Source organism: Dreissena polymorpha, chromosome 3 (assembly GCF_020536995.1).
Source record: "Dreissena polymorpha isolate Duluth1 chromosome 3, UMN_Dpol_1.0, whole genome shotgun sequence".
NCBI lineage: Eukaryota > Metazoa > Mollusca > Bivalvia > Myida > Dreissenidae > Dreissena > Dreissena polymorpha.
Window position 1 is genome coordinate 24,408,208 of NC_068357.1, and position 19,877 is coordinate 24,428,084.

General features: G+C 34.9%; 1 protein-coding gene across 3 annotated transcripts; it reads left to right on the forward strand.

Moving 5' to 3' along the window:
- The first annotated feature begins 6,247 nt into the window (after positions 1 to 6,247).
- On the forward strand, positions 6,248 to 15,815 carry LOC127873300 (serine/arginine-rich splicing factor 4-like). Of its 3 annotated transcripts, none has more exons than XM_052417102.1 (9): positions 6,248 to 6,352; positions 9,638 to 9,787; positions 10,096 to 10,166; positions 10,356 to 10,472; positions 10,988 to 11,020; positions 11,277 to 11,346; positions 13,578 to 13,651; positions 14,233 to 14,352; positions 14,517 to 15,815. In XM_052417102.1, the coding sequence occupies exons 2-9, from the start codon at positions 9,665 to 9,667 to the stop codon at positions 14,782 to 14,784; spliced, it is 876 nt and encodes a 291-aa protein (XP_052273062.1). In that variant the 5' UTR covers positions 6,248 to 6,352; positions 9,638 to 9,664; the 3' UTR covers positions 14,785 to 15,815. The 3 variants fall into 3 exon arrangements, with proteins under 3 accessions (XP_052273062.1, XP_052273060.1, XP_052273061.1); XM_052417100.1 differs by having other exon boundaries at positions 6,254 to 6,352; positions 9,664 to 9,787; XM_052417101.1 differs by lacking the exon at positions 10,988 to 11,020 and having other exon boundaries at positions 6,254 to 6,352; positions 9,664 to 9,787.
- The last annotated feature ends 4,062 nt before the right edge of the window (positions 15,816 to 19,877 follow it).

A 19,877-nucleotide genomic window follows, 5' to 3' on the forward strand; every position in this document is an offset into this window, starting at 1 on the left:
ATGTCTTCTCCTTGATACAGAAAATCTAAATGCGTGTATAATTATACTGCCATATTAGCGATTAAAAACGATAATTTACGTCTTTTAATGTTTTGGACCTTTACCACTTTCATACATATACTGTTAATTAAAACCTTCGAATTATTGATACGGTAATTCTCTCGAATTTCACCCTTTTTGCCTTCGAATTTTATATTGTCTGCGTATTCCTTCTATTTCTATATTGCCTGCGTTTTCCAACGATATCTATATTGACTGCAACGATGTCTATATTGGCTGCGTTTTATTTCCCGATAACGGAGCCTGCAATTTGCAGTCTGCGCTAAATGCCACGTTTTATACACACCCCTGATTTGTTGGTTTGCTCTTACAATTATGATGCTGGATAAATGTGCTAATAGCGATGTTTAATATTATAAATATTACTTTTATATGTAATAATATGAGGGATTTCGTTACCCGCTAGCCGTCTGATTGCTTGAATTGACCAGTCGCCAAAGTATCGATCGCTCCGCCCACATTCTTCGATCAGCCAATCAGATATCGATTTTTCACACACCCCTCAGCAACGCTTATCTGGCCGCCATTTTGTCCGACAAACAAAGCGTATCGTACATATGGAATGGACGTAATTTTTAAGAGTTTACATAGATTTTATATCAAATACATGATCATTACTGTTCGATCATTATTCAAAATTGTAGGTGCTATATATACTTTATAAAAGGTTATTTTTTTATCTTTATTTCTTGAACATATGAACGAGTAATGAGAAAACAAACACAATAGATAGTGTAACCACACCAGTTGTGTGTTCTATAAAACGTGTTATATCGTTTGATGCACAATATTATTAAGCAGTTTGCGCAACATAATAATTGCCACACGTGCTTATTAATCTCAGCGTAATTGTCGATGATTAATAAATGACAGTATGTTGCGTGGATCTCATAATGAATGAACATTAAGGCATTGTTAGGTACTGTACACAAGAAAAGAACTATTAAATTACTTAAATGATTTCCAATTATATATTTATTTTCTGTGGATCATAAACAATGGAAGTCATTATAAATTGATAACTTAAATATTGTTTTAACGAAAGTAAAAACAACAAAAGGTGATTTCAACGCGGCTTAGCTAGCTTAAAGCGACTTCAAGTGTAAAATGTAAGGCTTATAATACGACAACAACATTTCTAATACAACATATATCGATACGAGGAGAAATGTGAAAATTGCAATTAACATATAAGGGCCATCTTGCTATAAATAAACAAATGCATAATATGCTAAATGTATTCAATTCGAATGTTCGTGAACAGCACCGTAATACCAAAATTTATTTTTTCGATAGTGAAATGTAGCAGGTTCCCATTAAACATAAATGAAATAAAATGCATATTAGATCTGTTAATGAAACCACGAAATTAGGCCTGTATTATATTATGGTTACAATCAAAATTTAATTTATATCTAAATTTAAAAAATCGGTGTCTTTTTAAAAATGACACAATAAAACAAAGATCTAAACATTTTTAATAAACAAAAAACCCATCATGATATGGATGTGTCATTTGCATTTAATAAAAATATTTTCAAAATTATATATGAATAGCAACCGGATTCACTGCCAGACGGTTTGATACAAGTTCAAAATCAATATGAAATAAATGCTCATTTTTACCACTGATTTTTCATCAACTTCCTATAATATGTATAAGAAACGTTTCTGATAGTTAACTCATTTATTTTGATTACGCCATTCCTCTCTAAAGCATTTATGATTGTATTAAAGTTGTACAAAGCAGTTTAGTTTAGTGTGCAGCTTTAATAAAAAGAGCATGATACATCGTTACAAGTATAGTATTTCACTCACGTAATGCGCTATAATTGCGATCTGCTTGTCGGAGTTTTCTAATCACTAGACCACGTGACTATGTGGGCGGAGCAATCGATAATTTGGCGACTGGTCAATTATTTAACCGAAATCCGGTTATAAAACACTTTCATATCAAAAACATGTGGAAACATTTTTGTATTAATGTTTTCGGATTTCGGTAAATACTATTATAAAAGTGTTATTTATTATTAATACCACCATTACACGTAGTATCGCAGAGGTTACGGTACACGCACAAGCGTTAATTGGCGTTCATAACTTACCAAAATACCCGTTATGTAGCTAGCCATAATTAAAATCTACTAGTGTTTGCATTTGATTAATAAATAAATTACAAAAACAAGAGAGGTGTTTGTCAGAAACACAATGCCCCCTACTGCACCGCTTTGATACATGTTTTTTTTACCTTTGACCTTGAAGGATGACCTTGACCTTTCACCACTCAAAATGTGCAGCTCAATGAGATACACATGCATGCCAAATATCAAGTTGCTATGTGAAGGGACATAGAAGTTATGAGCATTTTTCGAAACCTAAATGCGAAACCTAAATGCAAAGTGTTACGGAAGGACGGACACAAAGTGTGACAGAAGGACGGACGGTCCGATCACTATATGCCCTCCATTGGGGGCATAAAAATGTGATAAACGCGGTTACCAGTATTGTAGGGGATAAACAAATCAATCAAAATCATGGGTAATATCGCGTAATATATAGGGATAGACGCCACTTTGGTGTTAGCTTGTCATGGTTTTCTAACCACAAGGCCATGTTATTAATTGGGCGGAGCGATCGTCTTCCAGTCGAGTTGTCAATTAAGTTGGTAATTCCACGCAGTTAATTTATTAGTTTTCAATACTATTTCATATTTAAAAGTTGTTAGCTAAATTTCCGAACAGTAGGGCATCATTCCGGTGCAACAACTGCAATAACTGGCTAACAATTGCAATAGCCGTCGGCGTTTTCTGATACAGAAACAAACGCTTCCAAATTCGTATGATCAAACTTAACGTTTGGCTTTATCGGTCGCAGCGCCAATGACGCCAACCTCCACGCAGAGAGTCGACTGGAACCAGCATTACTGGATCAAATCCCTGTCTTATATAACCAAACACGTGATGACAGCATAGCCACGTTGTATAACAATTTTTACCGTTGTTATTATTACTTTTAGCTCGCCTAATTTAAACATATTTTATTTCCAAAATAGTTACACAACTACAGAACATATATAGAAATACAACTGTTTTGAAAAAAGGGTAGGACCTAAAGTTCTAACAACATTATTGGTGGTCTTTCCCTGTTCTGTTATTTACATTGCATATATTCGTGACGATAGCGTGATTTTGTAAAGCTGTAAGTTACATGGTCAAGATTACATTTGTATTAAGAGAGCAAAATACAAGTGCGCAAGTAAAATACAAAAGAAAATCATGGTTTGTAAAGCATTGGAAATAAAACATACAGTACAACCTTGAGATTGTGAAGTCCTGTCCAGAAGAATAAACATAACTATGCGCTACAACAACATTATGAAAAACGCTTTGTCGTCTTAATAAATATCTGAACATTTTTAAATATGAAGCAGTTGGTGTCATTATCTAACATGTCATTACCAAAAAGCATTGTATTGCAATTTATTTGTTCAATTGCGTGTAGGGTTTCAAAAAGAGTAGTACGTTGTTCAGAAAAGCGTGGACAAATAAAAAAGAAATGATACACTGATTCAACTTCTCCACATACGCATAAAGGTGAAGGTTCTAAGTGATTGATGAACAAGTGCAATTTCAAATCGCTACAGTTATTCCTTAGTCGAGCATGTAAAATGGACGATTTTCTATCACCAGTATGAAAATATAAAGGAGTTTCGACATTTGGGAGAAATAATTGTTTCAATTTAATTTTGAATCTTGATAGAGAATCTAACAGTCTTATGTCGCGAGGTAAGTTGTTCCATAGATCGATAGCCGACGGGATAAATGAGCGTGAGTAAAGTTCCGTCCTTCTAGTAACGATTACATAATCATTTGCGTTCCTCAGGTTCCTAGCAGATTGTTGATAGACAGTTGCTGGTAGTAAATTTTGTAAGTAGTCTGGACATAAGCCATTGTGAATTTTGTACATATGTATAAGTTTTAGATACTTCCTACGCTCGGCTAAACTATGCCAGTTGATTTCTAAATACAAGTTAGACAAAGAAACAGATTTAGCTCGCCTGAGCACAATGTGCTCATGGTGAGCTTTTGTGATCGCCTTTTGTCTGTCGTGCGTCGTCAACATATTTGCCTTGTTAACACTCTACAAACCACATTTATTGTCCAATCTTTATTAAATTTGGTCAGAAGATTGGTCTCAATGATATCTTGGATGAGTTCGAAAATGGTTACGTTTGCTTGAAAACATGGCTACCAAGGGGCGAGGCATTTTTCCTTTTATGGCTATAGTAAAACCTTGTTAACACTCTAGATGCCACATTTATTGTCCGATCATCATGAAACTTGGTCAGAAGATTTGTCCCAATGATATCTTGGACATGTTTGAAAATGGTTCCGGTTGCTTGGAAAACATGGCCACCAGGGGGGGGGGGGCATTTTTCCTTATGTGGCTATATATGGATTTTGTAAAACCTTGTTAACACTCTAAAGGCCACATTTATTGTTCGATCTTCATGAAACTTTGTCAGAATATTCATCCTAATTACGGTATATCATGAACGAGTTTGAAAATTGTTTGGGTTGGTTGGAAAACATGGTCAAGGGGCGGGGCCTTTTTCCTTATATGGCTATAGTAAAAGCTCGTTTACACTCTAGTTAAATATTCTCGAATTAAATTGTAGTATTATTTATTTCGCAGAAAATTACTTAAGGAAGAAAAACTGTTCATAGCTTCAATTGTTTGAATTCCAATCATGAATGCACACTTAATTACTCCAACTGACCCTTATCAGCTGCCTGAGCACAAATCAATACACATCTCTGAGTGAGCCTTGTTGTTCTATTTTTAGATTTTTGATACCCATTTGTGCTATTTGTTATGTGTGGAACCATAGATAAGAGAAGATGACAATTTTGAGGCACACAGTTTATTGATGAGGTCTGAATTTTTTTGTGCGATTATCAAAGATTTGTGTTTTAAAACGGATTTATTGATTTTTTAATAGGAAATATAATTGCAAGGCGAGTCATTTTCTGCAATACATTCACATTTTATTATGGGGATTTTGGTCAGGCTACAAAATTAATCTTCGAGCATTATACGCTCGTGCGAGTGGTTACCGACGTCCACCAAATTACCGGACGGATTTTGAGAGCGCCCGCAGATGATCATGTCCGAGAAAAAGTGTATTTTCGCTATTATTGCATAAACAAATAACATATTCCAAAATAAGTTAAAATTACATTGAAAACAATATTATTATGTTTTAATACTGTAAATGCTTTGAATAGTTAACTTGGTGTTTATTTAGTTTTGTATACAGAGTTTCAATCATTTTGCAATAAATTATGTATTGTTAAATGTGTGTTAGTTCTAACGACCCTTAAACTACGAATTAATGTAAAATGATTTTTGGAAAGTGAATAGTTTAAAATTCATAGTCTAAATGTCGTTTTATAAAGAAGTTCTCAAGATAAACCATAACTTATACATAACCACGTTCAATAATCATGTAGTTTTTCACCACTGAATAATACTTGTAAATATAAGTGCTTATAATATATGTTGCACCTGTCTTGACTGTATGGCAAGTTTTAATATATATATTGAGTTTGAAAGTTGACGTTATTTATTAGATAACACAGTTCGTAATCTCATGTCCTTAACTCTAAATAGCAAAATTATTAGATACCAAAAGTTACCAACTCAATGATGACTTTTTATAATAAGTGCCATACGTAAATAAAACAAACATCTATTAACTTGACACATAGCCATCTAACTATTATAATCTGTTCAAGCTCCTCTGATTGAAATTAATTATTAAAATAAGTACAAACATTAAAGGCAATTACTATTGAGGAATGTTTAAAGACTATAGCATTAAATTAGAATATACAACTGTCAACCAGGTAAATTAAAGTAACACATCGTAAAAAAGAAAAATAGCACAGTATATTATTCTCATGTTTGTTCTTTCCCACTAACACTGTAAATGTAATTCATATTTTAGCAGAATATTTTCTATATTTCTATAAAACTAACAATTCGCTTTACTGGAATCTACAAAACATTCTAACTACATTGTCATTATCAACATACATCGATTGCGGTCTCCTCGATTTTATTTGCACACGAGCTTCGTTGTATAGCATACCTGAAATTTTGGGACTGAGCCGAAAAAGCTTAGGGCCGAAATGGCTTGCTACCGGACCGATACACCTAGCGTAAAATCGCAATTGCGTGAATTGGACGCCATCTTGACATCACAAAGAAAGAGAGACACACTTTTAAGGTAAATGGTCCAAATGTAACGAATACACATTAATACTATATACCATTGATGCGTACATTTTACTAACAACTGTTGTAATGCATTGATATTATGGAAAAAGTTTCATTCACCTTCACGTTAGATCTATTTGGTGAAGGTTTTCGCATTCGAACACGCTTACTTTTGTTTTGTTTTGAGGTTCTCGTGTTATTTCAGTGTTTTTTTCACCATTTTGGGAATGGGGCCGGGTCCCTTTGTATTGGGAAAATTCGCGGCGTTTTGACTAAAATTGGGAAATTAGAGTTGTTGTTGTTTTGCTAACAAATGCTCAAAAATTGAGGATACAAGTGTGTCCAGTATTATATTCACTAATGTTGATCTTTTTTGGATGGGAGATGAACACAATATTGAGATCTACAAAAAAATAATATTTTTGATCTATTGAAGCCTTCTTGTACATAGCAAAATTCCCCCAAAATGACAAATTTATCAATCTTAAAAATGTCAACTTTTTTAGCTCACCTGATTGCTCAGGTGAGCTTTTGTGACCGGTCTTTGTCCGTCGTCCGTCCGTCCGTTAACATTTGTTCGTAAACACTCTAGAGGCCACATTTATTGTACGATCTTCATGAAACTTAGTCAAAAGCTTCGTCCCAATGAAATCTCGGTCGAGTTCGAAACTGGGTCGTGCCAGGTCAAAAACTAGGTCAAAAAAAAGAAAAAACTTGTAAACACTATAGAAGTCACATTTCATGCCCAATCTTCATGTAACTTTGTCAAAATGTTTGTCTTAATGATATGTTGGTTGAGTTCAAAAGTGGTTCCGGTCCGTTGAAAAACATGGCCCCCAGTGGGCGGGGCAGTTTTCCTAATTTGGCTATAGAGAAACCTTGTAAACACTCTGGAAGTCACAATTTTTGCCCAATCATGAAAGTTGGTCAAAATATTGGTTTTATTGATTTCTCGGACGAGTTCGAAAATGGTCCAGATCGATGAAAAAACATGGCTGCCAGTGGGCGGTGCATTTTTCTCTATATGTTAACAGTGAAAACATGTCAACACTCTAAAAGTCACATTTTTGACCCAATTTTCATGAAATTAAGTCAGAACATTTGTTTCCTTGATACCAGAGTTGAGTTGGAAAATGGTTCCGGTCAGTTGAATAACGTGGCTGCAGGGGGGGGGGGGGGGGGGGCAGTTTTCTTATATTTATATAGTAAAAAAAAGCTTGTCAACACTCTAGAAGTCACATTTTTTGCCTAATCATCATGAAACTTGGTGAATAGATTTGTTTTATATATATCTCATATGAGTTTGCAAATGGTCCCGATGGGTCAATAAACATGGCTGCCAGGGGGGATGGGGCAGTTTTCCTTATGTGACTATATAGAGAGAAACCTTTTTATCGAACACTATAGAAGTCACATTTTTTGCCTAATCATCGTGAAACTTAGTCAATTCATTGGTTTTATTGATTTCTTGGACAAGTTTGACAATGGCTCAGATCGGTGAAACACACTTTTTAGCTCACCTGATTGCTTAGGTGAGGTTTTAGGATTGGTCTTTGTCCGCTGTCCGTCCGTCCACATTTGGTTTGTAAACACTGTAGCATTCACATTTCTCAAGCATTCTTTATCAAAGTTGCTGAAAGATCTCAGTCAAGTTTGATGATGAGCAAAATCACATATTTAATGCCATAATTATTGCCCTTAGATTGTCCAAATTTTCATTATATTATACAAAATCCTTGTAAGCAAAGTTTGATGTTTGGGGTGTCAACTCAAAATATAGGTCACCATTTCAAATCTTACAAAAACAAAAACACTCCCTACGCCAGAGTTTTTGTTCAATAATGATGAAACTTGACCAGGATGTTTGTCTGGTCAATATCTAGGTCATGTTTGACATTAGGTAAAGATTGAATGAACCGACTCCTCTCAGGTGAGCGTACTAGGGCCATCTTGGCCCTCTTGTTTCTATTTAAGATATTTTAAAAATTCAAACTGTTCTGAACTTGTTAACATGAGAACAACATTTCTATGAACAAACTATTACTAAATAAAGTGTTTGAAAAATTGACTGGGGTTGCTAATATACATACATGCCATACGTCCCGGATTTTCCGGGACAGTCCCGGAAATGAAGAACTTGTCCCGCTGTCCCGGAAATCTGTCAAATGTCCCGGAATTTACAAAATCCATACATACATGTACCTTATCTAAGGCTTAACTGCACCTCAAATCTGTGTATATCTGCAGCGTCTCCATGACAATGCCTACCCGAATAGGCAGACTACGCTACGTGTCAAAATCGATCAATTAACAGGGGTCCTGTTATCATATCGATTGTCTCACGTTCGCGGTCAAACCGAAAAGGCGGCATTGTTTAATGTGGTTGTTAATTGACTTTTATCAACTACGTCATTATTTCCCGCTGCCTAAGGGCAAATGATAGTTGTTTACACATCTGAAGTCCAACATCGCTGATTAAAAAATTAAAAGCAGTTTATGTTCGCACGTTTAACCGACAAAGAAGTTGAGTAAAAAAGTAAGCATATAAAAACGTCATCCTGTCCGGATTTTAAGTTGACGATCTACCGGTACTGTTTTGTTGTATTTGTTTTATTGTGATTGGTTGTATGTATTGTGAATTGATTTGAGTTGACGATCTAACGGTACTGTATTGATGTATTTTTTATTATATAAATGTTATAAATGAATAAAGGCGTATCAACAACTACGCGTTACACACCGGTCTTAATAACAATAACGCAGTGATGTAACCATCTATGTTTAGAACGCCTAACTGAAAACACGTGGCTTGTATCTAGTAACGGAAGTAGTAATGTTTAATTTGACTTTAATAGATCAAGTGTATTTCGGATAGGCTTTCGAACTTTTGCAATTAACGATGCAAAACAAAAGAAAACATACCAAAAATGCATATGTCTATAAATATTGCTACATTTTATACATGTCCCGGAGAATCGGCAAAAGTCCCGGACAATTTAACTCAATGTCCCGGAATTGGTCTGAAAAATTATGGCATGTATGTATTATACAATGTAGCTGTTCAAAGCGATGCATCCTGTTTTCGGGTGATTTTGAGTTGGATACCTTGTTATATATGAATTCGAAATATTTTTTTCAGAAAAGTTGATTTTTCGTTATAATATGATTATTTATCATTCAAAATGATGTTTTCACTAATTAATATCATAGCCTCACGCTAACCACCTGTGGTTCGCATAATTTATTTTCAGTGCAAAACTTACCAAAGCTGACTGGTATCTATTTCCTCTTCCAGATATCATATCAATAAAGTATTTGCAGAATGGGAACCAGAGTGTATGTTGGCCGGGTATCCAATCATGCACGGGAACGTGATGTGGAGAAGTTCTTTAAAGGCTATGGGAAAATCAGAGACATCATGCTCAAGAATGGCTATTGCTTTGTGGTAAGATAATGAAAAAATCATTTTGTGTGAACAGATAAATAAGGTTAAGTTTGAATTGAAAAGACTATGACTGTCTATTACTATAAACAGTTTGTTATAAACTTAATCGTGTAAAACTGGTGCACCAATTTCCATGAAGGAGTGGAAAGCAACATCCTGAAATGTTAAGCTATAATAGATACGAAGTACTTCGCTTCACAGTGTAAATTTACTTCTGCTTCAATTGCAACATCCTGAAAATGTTGAGCTATTCTAGATATCAAGTGCTTTTCTAAACCACGTAATCTTTACTTTTGTTCCAATGACAGGAGTTTGATGATGACAGAGATGCTGATGATGCAGTGTATGAGCTCAATGGAAAAGAACTGTGTGGGGAAAGGTATGGCAAAAGGATTCATTTCCATTTATCAAGCATAATGTAGTATCAAATAACCTTTAGGCCATTGAAAATCAGATTTATCTATAGTTTATCCAACATTTTCATTTATATCACAAAAGCCTTGTAGAATTTTCTGTGGCCAAGGTAGGAAAGGGCTGATTAATTGGCTTACCTGGCTGTCCACTGCAGGGTGGTGATTGAGCATGCCCGTGGCACGAGGAGGGACGCTGGTGGATACGGGGGTGGTTACGGAGGGGGATATGGAGGTGGACGGTCCATGCGCAGGGACCCATCCTGGCTAACCAAGTAAGTATCCAAACAGTTTGTAATATTCTTGTTGATCACAAATGCTCGTCTGTGTATGATTTTCTAGAAAAGCTGTTTGTAAGCAATACTTGTTGACTGACATGTCTTTTATCCAATGAGAGAAGGATTCTATGTTGTTAGTTATTCACGGTATGTTATTTTTTCAATTTTTTTCAGGACATATACAAGTGTTTATATCTATAACAATTTAAAATATGCTTTTCTAAAGGAAGTATCAGTCATAGGATTAAATGAAAATTGATGTTAAAATTAAATGCATTATTTACAGGTTTAAAATACTGGTTTAATAATGTAAGCATCAGTCACCAGTTATAAAGAAAATAGATGTACTTAAATATTAAATTTCAAACTGTTATTATAGGGCGTATTATTTAAATCCTGTTATCTTTTTTTATCCAATGTTCGTGTCCTGAAATTATGTGATACCATAATGTTTTAAGAAACCAAAATAACAATAAGCATAAATCTGTGATGTTCCTCTTCCTGTAATTCAGAAATAGACGATCTGACGGCCTTGGCGCCACGCGGTATGTAAAATATTGAATTCAAACGATTCCCCCAAATTCTCCTGTTATTGGTACATTTTCAGGGCTCTTGTGTTAGAGAATATAGCTGATGTTGCAAATGCACACACTGAATTGGTGTGACCGGTTTACGCTGACATTTCACATAGTACCAATAAGGCCTTCTCAGCTTACGAATCACTTTATTTCAAACTCTAGTCTCATTTTGTAGTGTTTTTTTAATTAACCGCATGCATGTTTTGTGTTTGTATCATTGCAGGTATGGGGCCCCTATTCGGACAGATTATCGTATAATTGTGGAAAACCTATCCTCCAGGGCTAGTTGGCAGGTAGGTACTGTTAATATGGTGAAAATTGTCTGTTACACGAATTTGAACCATGAAAAGGGTTATTTTTCAAATCAGGTCTTAATTGAGTACTTAAAAAGAAAATGTTCTTTTTGAAATGTTATAGTGTCTAAAATTGAATTTTTAAATCTTAATGGACCATTCTGTCCATTTGAAATTAGTCTCTTTGCTATACCTATGAAGGGTTTAGCTTTAGTATTAATGGACAACATAAAGTGAAACCAACACGCATGGGGGGGAAGGTAAATAGTTAAGCTTTATATTCCTCGACGGTTTTGATGCGAGCATTACTGACACATATTCTGTTGCTCTCTGTAGTAAAATCTGGATGTCCGTGAGTCATTCTGAAGTGATGAGGGTACTAGAGCTGTCAGTCTGACGTGGTGAGCTAACGCTGTCAGTCTGAAGTGATGGGGCCCCAATTAGGGGATAGAGCTGTCTCAGGCTTTGACTACCAGACCAGTGGCCACATCCATACTTAGATGTGTGTTCAGATGTACCACTGCCGTATGTGGTCACAGTTTCGACGCTCAAGATAAATTCAGTCATTCATCATTTACACCAAGGATTCTAATTATATTTACCCCAAGAAATACATTTCACTTCCAATATAAAAAAAATTCTTCATGACTGTTTTGCTGCTTTAGACAAAATACGAAACGCATAATTTGCACATTCACCATTATGGAAATTTTACATTTTTGTCAGCACAAGCAAATATGATGTATATAAATATAATTGAACAATGATAATAAATCTATTGCAAGGATGAGAACGCATGTCAAAAGCATTACCCATGTAACCCATGTAATAAATCATGCTTTGCAAAAACAACAACAGAATATTATCAAACTTATTTTTCACATGAAACCAAACGATATTTATTTTAGAAGGACTTTTCTAAAAAAACTGAACTCCTTTTTTAGTGTATATTGTTGATATCATAAGTGGCAAAACATTTTTGAACAAGACATTTTGAAAATATAGCAACATATAAAAATTATAATAAAGACAGCTTGTTTGGCTCCCAATAATTAAAATGAATTCTGCTGATTTAAAGTGTCTATAAGAAAAGAATTAACTCAAAATTATCTCCATTTTTGTCTCCAAAATCGTCTCCCCAAAAATTATATTGATAACCATCAAAAGGCTAAAGACTCTAATGCTATTTGATGAACTTTTGATTGAACTGGGTTAAGAGCAGTGAGATGAGATAAGAACAAGATGATGTAAGTTTGCGGTCTCTAATGGCGACTGACGAAAGCTATGGTAGTCATGACGATTGATGCTTGGTCTCTCTGTGTGATGTGGTCTGTAAGACGCTGATGAGAAGTTGGTACTCACACTGGGCTCTGATGGGGCTGTTTCTTATTAGATGATGACAGGTGTCGCTACCCCCTTGTGTCGGTGTAGGTAATCAAACGTCTTGATTTCTTTTATTGATACGTTTTGTCTGAATGATTGCTTGTCTGTTTGTAGATGCTGTTGTTAATGCTGATTTGTATTAAGCCATGTTAATATTTGTATTTTCAGAGTGTAAATCATGCAATGTGGTGCTAAAAATATGTGAATATTTGAGAATTTCTTTCATTGAAGTTTTACTGGAATAATTTTTTTTTTTAATATTAAGCATCACATTCCATGATTAGGCACACAATTTAATTTACAGATATTTATTGCTTTACTTGCTTTTCCCTATTGACCCACATCTACTGATATAGGAAATGTTGTTATGATATTAGCTTTAATAAAGCTTGACACACACCAATGCCAAAGTACTTTTATTTAACTTAAGACAACAACAGCCTAACAGGTCTTTTAAGGTACTTCATTTGAATTAAAATTTCTCAAGCCAAACAGATATCGTGTCATTACTTCCTTGATTTTTCAACAATACAAGGTATTTTTTATCACTCTCAACCCAATTGATATCAATAACAAGACCTGCAGGAAAAAAGACCTGAAATTTCCACTTAAAGCTGCATTATATTCCATTCTTTTAATCCTTTAAATCAGATTCTCATCCAATCATTTTTCACTTTCTTCAAAAAATGTATCATTCTGTTACTGTATAACATCTTTGAGCATTCTGTTTCATCGTTTATTGTCTGATCATGATATGACAGTTTTCCAGGGTTTATTTTTGTTCTTTGAAAATGTAGACTTGATGCATCTAGAGATGAGACTTTTGCCAGAAGTGAATTGTATTTCAGGATTTAAAGGACTACATGCGCCAAGCAGGGGAAGTCACCTATGCTGATGCTCACAAGCAGAGGAAAAATGAAGGGTAAGTGTTTACATGGTTGTCCCAGAAATTTCAAGGTCTGAGAACAGTGGCAGTTTTGATGCTTTATCGTACACATCAGTCTTCACATTGTTAATGTTTCTAGAGTCAGAGATAGTGCAGCATGAAAATAATATCATAGGCAAAAACAGGTAAAAGCCTGGTCTGGTGTAAATATTAGGTGCAGATCCATGTCAGCCTATAGTGGCATGTTTGAATTCTGTTGGAGGAATGAGATGTCTAAGAGGACACTTGTATTTTATTAGTAAAATGTGTCGAAAAATGTTGTTTGTGGTTCACTTGGTAGAGCACTTGACTACAAAGGGAAGGATGGCAGGTTTGATTGCAAGAACACAACATTACTTGGTCATGAAATAATTTGTCACGGCCGTTCTCCCCATACTTTTTATTCAAGTAGCACAGTTGGCAGTCACTGGAATAAATATAGGTAGTTTCTACTGGCAATCTAGCCTACCCAATAATAGAGTGAGTGAGTTAAAGAGGAATAGGAATTACTTTCTTCATTTGATTGAAATGCTTTTAAAAAATAGGGAATATTCATAATTTGCTTGCTACCATTTTAGAGTGGTTGATTTTGCCACAAAGAGTGACATGAAGAGGGCTATAGAAAAGCTGGATGGTACTGACATCAATGGACGCAAGATCCGCATGATTGAGGACCGACCGAGTCAGAGGCGTAGAAGGTGGGTGGTGTATTAATTTAGTTGGTCAAGTTTTGGAAGATTATGAATATGACATCATTGGAAAATTATATGAAGTTTTTACATCAGGAGTTGCTGCTTGGCTAATTAACCCTGTATATTTGACTACACAGAATGTACAATGGCTCACTGTCCTGTTGTTTTAGTCGAAGCAAATCCAGAGGATCAAGAAGTCGCAGCCGCTCACGCAGTCGTTCAAGAAGTCACAGCAGGAGCAGGTCCAGGTCTCGCCGCAGCTCCAGAAGCAGATCAAGGTCAAGGTCACGCAGTGGCGAGAAACGGAGGTCAAAGTCGAAGTCTCGTTCCAGGTCCAAGTCCCGCTCAAAGTCGAAGTCAAGGTCGAAATCAAAGTCCAAGTCTAAATCTCCGGTGAGGAATGGAGGAGATGAGCAGGTTCCTGCAGAGGAAGATTGAAATTAAGGAATTGAAGTCATTTTTTTTATCAGACATTCTTTTTTATTGTTCAGACTTGAGCATCATTTTTACATAAAGGTTTCTACATGAGCATTTTGAATGGCAGTTTCAAGACCTGCATGACTCGTAATCTTATGTAAATTGTTGTTTTCATGCCTTCTCCATATTCTCGTTATGTCTATTTACAATACCAGTTTCATGCAGTTTTTGTAAGTGTGCTGGACTGAGTGTGAAAGTGAATGGGATAGACTGTAGTCAAGTTGAAGTCATTTTAAGATAGGAGTTGAAATATTTATGCAAGTCCAGCTACCAGGTACACTTCTGTAAAAGTCTACTCCTTAATAGTTTATGGATACAAGATACTGGAAGTTTAGTTTGAATTGTGAGTTGTTATATCAGTTATCCTGGTATGAGCATGTGCGCATACCAAATACCAGTACTGGACAGATATAAAGAAAATGTGTTAACCATCCTGCAGCTGATTATTTAAAAAAGAACTTGCAATGTATAAAACAAACAATGACATGGTATTGACTAGTGGTTACTTGCTCAAGAGCAAGTACATTTCAGTTTAGTTGATAGTTTTGTGTGTTCACACAATCAGCTGTAGTGAAAAACGTAGCCTGGGACTAGTCCTGGAAATTGGTGGACATTTCAGTAATATCTCCATTATTGGTTATTATAATGAAATACATGCCACAAAACAATACCTTATCATTTAATTGAACAAGCTGAGTAGTGTCAAATGATATTTTTTCCAACTAAAGAGTCTGATGAAACAAAAGTTTGAAAGGAATCCACTTTCTGGAACTTCACATAACGGCATTCATTCAGTTAAAGCTTCGCAAATACTCCTTCTTATTGTGGTAATAACCATAATTTGCAAAATGTTTACATGAGATCAGTTTGAACCTAGTACATGTATATTTTTTCATCATAATGTACTGATTTTTGTTTTTGTGGCTAACTGGCCATTGGACTAAATGATTTCATATTGTTGAAATTTTTGTAAATAAAACAAAAGACTTGTATTTGGTGTTTTGCTTTATTGCTTAAACTCTATGGATTACATCTTCAGACAAAGTCAAGGTAAAGCAGCCACAGTAACAACTGCGGTGTGTATAACAAATGAGCTGTACTCTGAGAAAAAAGGGTTTAATGCATGTGTGAAAGTGTCGTCCCAGATTAGACGTTAAGGATGTTCGATCGTTTTGTGAAAATTTTCAAAATATCCAGAATGCTTTAATTTTTTGTATGGTGATTAATGAATCTGTATCTGAAATTAATATAAAATAAAAAAGAGAGGTCACCGTGAATAATTTTGAGATAACGAAGGTTTTTAAATGCCATGTGCGTTTGAAAAAAGGTCATTTTTGCGGGGCATAAATTTGGGGGTACGGTAAAATGTTTTTGTGTAATACATTTAAAATGGCATAATAGTATTGAGATTGCATTATATTAGCAACTGTAACATGTGTATTATCATAGTGAACAGTTTTAAAACCAAAAATTATGGAAATCGTAAAAAATAATGAGAAATAAGTATGACTAGTTTTTTGTTTGTTTTGAATTTTTTATTGCACAGTTCAAAATAGATAACATGCAACACAGATACATATTTCTGTTGATGTAATATTCATATTCATTTGAATTTCTCAATAATTAAAGTAAACTAGCTAAGCATTAAAATGAAGTAAAGAAATTGATAGGTCGCCGTGGATTTTTTTTTGCTATAGACATTTTAATATGGACGTAATTTCAAAAATACAATGACTAACATTGTAATAGTAATTAAAACATATCTATATAATAACTGCTCCATAACAATCAAATTATCAACTGAAATGTGATACACGTAGAAATATTTATAATGTATATTGTTATGAAAATATTTCAGATGTAACAACTGTAAAAACAATGTTGATGTTCAAATAAACATCTTAAATTACCCCACCCACCTGTTACCCATGTTGTTGGTTGTAAATTGAGCATATGTATTAGGTATTTTAAAATTATTTTTAAAACTGTGTGATGTGTATTTAAAGACAAGAGGCCATGATGGCCCTGTATCGCTCCACTGCTGAAAAAAAGACTGAAACAAATATTCTCCGCATGTGCAGATACTTAAATATAGGCCCTATTTAAGCACATGTACAATTTTGTGACCACCTGGGCTGGGTCAAATTTAACCCCAGGGGCATAATTTGAGCAAACTTTGTAGAGGACTACTATATCTCACTCCATACAAAATGTGGTGGCCCTAAGTCTTAGATGTAGAGTTAAGGACAAGAATATTTTTAAAGTTTTCATAAAATAAGCAAGATACAAGCGTATATAATGTTCAATTTTGTGACCTGCAGGTCAGGGTCAAATTTGACCCAAAGTAACAAACTTGGTAGATGACTATAAGATGTTCCTGCATACCAAATTTGGTAGCCATAGTCAGAATGGTTTTCGACAAAATTTTTAAAGATTTCACAAAATAGGCGCTTTATAAGCGTTTATTAAATTTTGTGACCCCCCGCGGCAGGGTCAAAGTTGACCCCAGAGGCATTATTTGAACAAATTTGGTAGAGGTTTATAAGATGTCACTACATACCAAATTTGGTAGCCCTAGGCCCAATAGATATGGACAATTTTTTTTCACAAATAAAGCACTTTATAAGCATATGTTCAGTTTTGTGACCCCCGGGGCAGTTTCAAATTTAACCCAAGGGGCATAATTTGAACAAACTTGGTAGAGAACTATCACATGTCATTACATACCAAATTTGGTAGCCCTATGCCATACTAATATGAACAAGAAGATTTTTAAAGTTTTCACAAAAAATGCCTAATATAAGCATATGTTCAATTTTGTGACCGTCAGGGCAGGGTCAAACTTGACCCTAGGGGCATAATTTGAACAAACTTGGTAGAGGACTATAAGATGCCACTACATACCAAATTTGGAAGCCCAAGGCCCAATGGTTATGGACGAAAAAATATGTGAAGTTTTCACAAAATAGACCCTATATAAGCATATGTTCAATTTTGTGACCCCGGGGCAGGGTCAAATTTGACCCCAGGGGCATAATTTGAACAACGTTGAAAGAGGAACATTCCTGAGAAATTTCATCACAATTGGACCAGTAGTTTAGGAGAAGAAGATGTTTAAAGGAAACGTTCAGGCACGCACGCACGACGGACACAGAATCATAACATAAGCCCCGCTGGCCTTTGGCCAGTGAAGCTTAAAACAACAAAGAATACAATAAGCTGGGCAATTATGTTTCACACACCATCTGTGGTTTAATGCACTGCCAAAAATATCTTACAACTTAGGTGAAACATGAGAAATACAACTGACATAAGAATCACAACTATGTTCGTCATCGAGAAGGAAAAACAATGATGTAACAGCTATTAGATTTCATAGCTTATCTATATACAAGATGCAAATTACAATTGGTTAGATGTCAGGCAACAAATAACTCGCTATTGTACATATTATTTTCTCTGATTTTGTTACTCTGATTTGTCCGTTTGTAACCTCTGAAAGGGGGCTCCTCAAACCACTCAGTCCGTTTCTTTTTGATACAGGACTCAAATGTTTAAGTTGAAATCCACTTCCTGCAACTTTCCTTGCAACACCTTGACTTATAACTTTTGTATCAATTATGGTTTGTAAAGATTTAATGTTGGAAGCAACATTTAGTTACACATTGTATGTTAACACTGCTCGGTAAAAGCTGAATGAATATTTGTTAACAATTTTTGGTCAAGAGGAACAGAGTTCACTAACTTTTGTAAAGCTAAAATATCCTGTATAGCGCCATGTGCCATGTATAATTCACCAATGACGTCTTTAACTAAATGTTCCCGCTAATATGATTTCATATTTGGTAATATTTCCTTTAACATTTTTAAGTATCTAAAAAGCCACAAATATTTTGCTGAAACTCAAACATTTTTCAACAAGTATGGATAGCACGGAGCAACACTTTACAATCAAAAGACTCTATATTATGCCCAACTAAAATAATTGGTGAACATTTCTGTAAGAATGTTATAAAACTTGTCAATGCAGATTTGATGGGGACAGCTGTTACTGTTTGTCTCTTGACAAGCATAGAGTCGCTAACAACTGTCACTCCAGTTATTTCTGACGCTTGCAAGGAAATCTTCTGACCAGTTGAATGCACTGCAGCTATCTGAATTATGTGAGAAGTGTGCTCTGAAAAAACAAAACAAAAATTTTAAATAGAAATTGCACAAAATCCATTTTAGCCCCGTTAATCACAGAGCCCTGGGTCGCTCCCCCAAGTACAATGTCTGATTGTCTTGAAAAAATGTGATTATAGTTTGAAGGGATTTACTGCCAGACATGTATGTTGTGTAAATCATAACTCGTCCAATTTTAGATTAAGGTTTTTTAAATGTTGTCCAGTAGTAGTCATTTAAAGCTAAGTGATGAAACTTAAGTAAATTAATTCCAGCTAGGCATCTGTAATATAAGACAGTCTACTCCTTTATAGTCAAGTGGATTATAGATTCTGGAATTATAGTTTGTATTGTGAGTTTTTAATTCATTTATCCGGGTATAAGCATGTGCTCATACCAATTAGCCATATACTTAATGGCTCTAAAGAAAATGTGTTCACCATCATTCAGCTGTTTTTTATTAAAAACTTACAATGCTGAATGTGTGTGTTCAACTCAATGACAGAAGATAATTCAGTTACTTTATTTAATGATTGAATCGTATCATATCTGGCAAGTGATATATTGTTTTTATGCTCAGCATTTCATACTTGTTTAGATGTATCCTCTACGAGGCAGCCAAATAGAAAGCTATGCCTCCACCGTGATTTAAAAAAAATGAAAATTGATATAGTCAGTATAATTGACTCGATAACTTGTGGAAATCCAAATAATAACGGTCACGAAGTTCCTTCAACGAGTGTAGCAGACAGACTCTGAATATTGTCTATGGCCTTAATTAATATTTGACATTTGAACTTCCATGGATGTGCTTATTATGCTCCCCCAAAATTTATTTTGGGGGAGCATATAGTCGCCGCTTCATCTGTCCGTCCGTGCACAATTTTTGT

Bases quoted from the DNA above. Each gene is read 5' to 3' on its own strand.
- LOC127873300 (XM_052417100.1), top strand. From the start codon at position 6,255: ATGGCTTGCTACCGGACCGATACACCTAGCGTAAAATCGCAATTGCGT. The intron at 6,353-9,663 runs GTAAATGGTCCA...AAGTATTTGCAG, and splicing joins AAGAGAGACACACTTTTAAG to AATGGGAACCAGAGTGTATG. The intron at 11,021-11,276 runs GTATGTAAAATA...GTATCATTGCAG, and splicing joins GACGGCCTTGGCGCCACGCG to GTATGGGGCCCCTATTCGGA.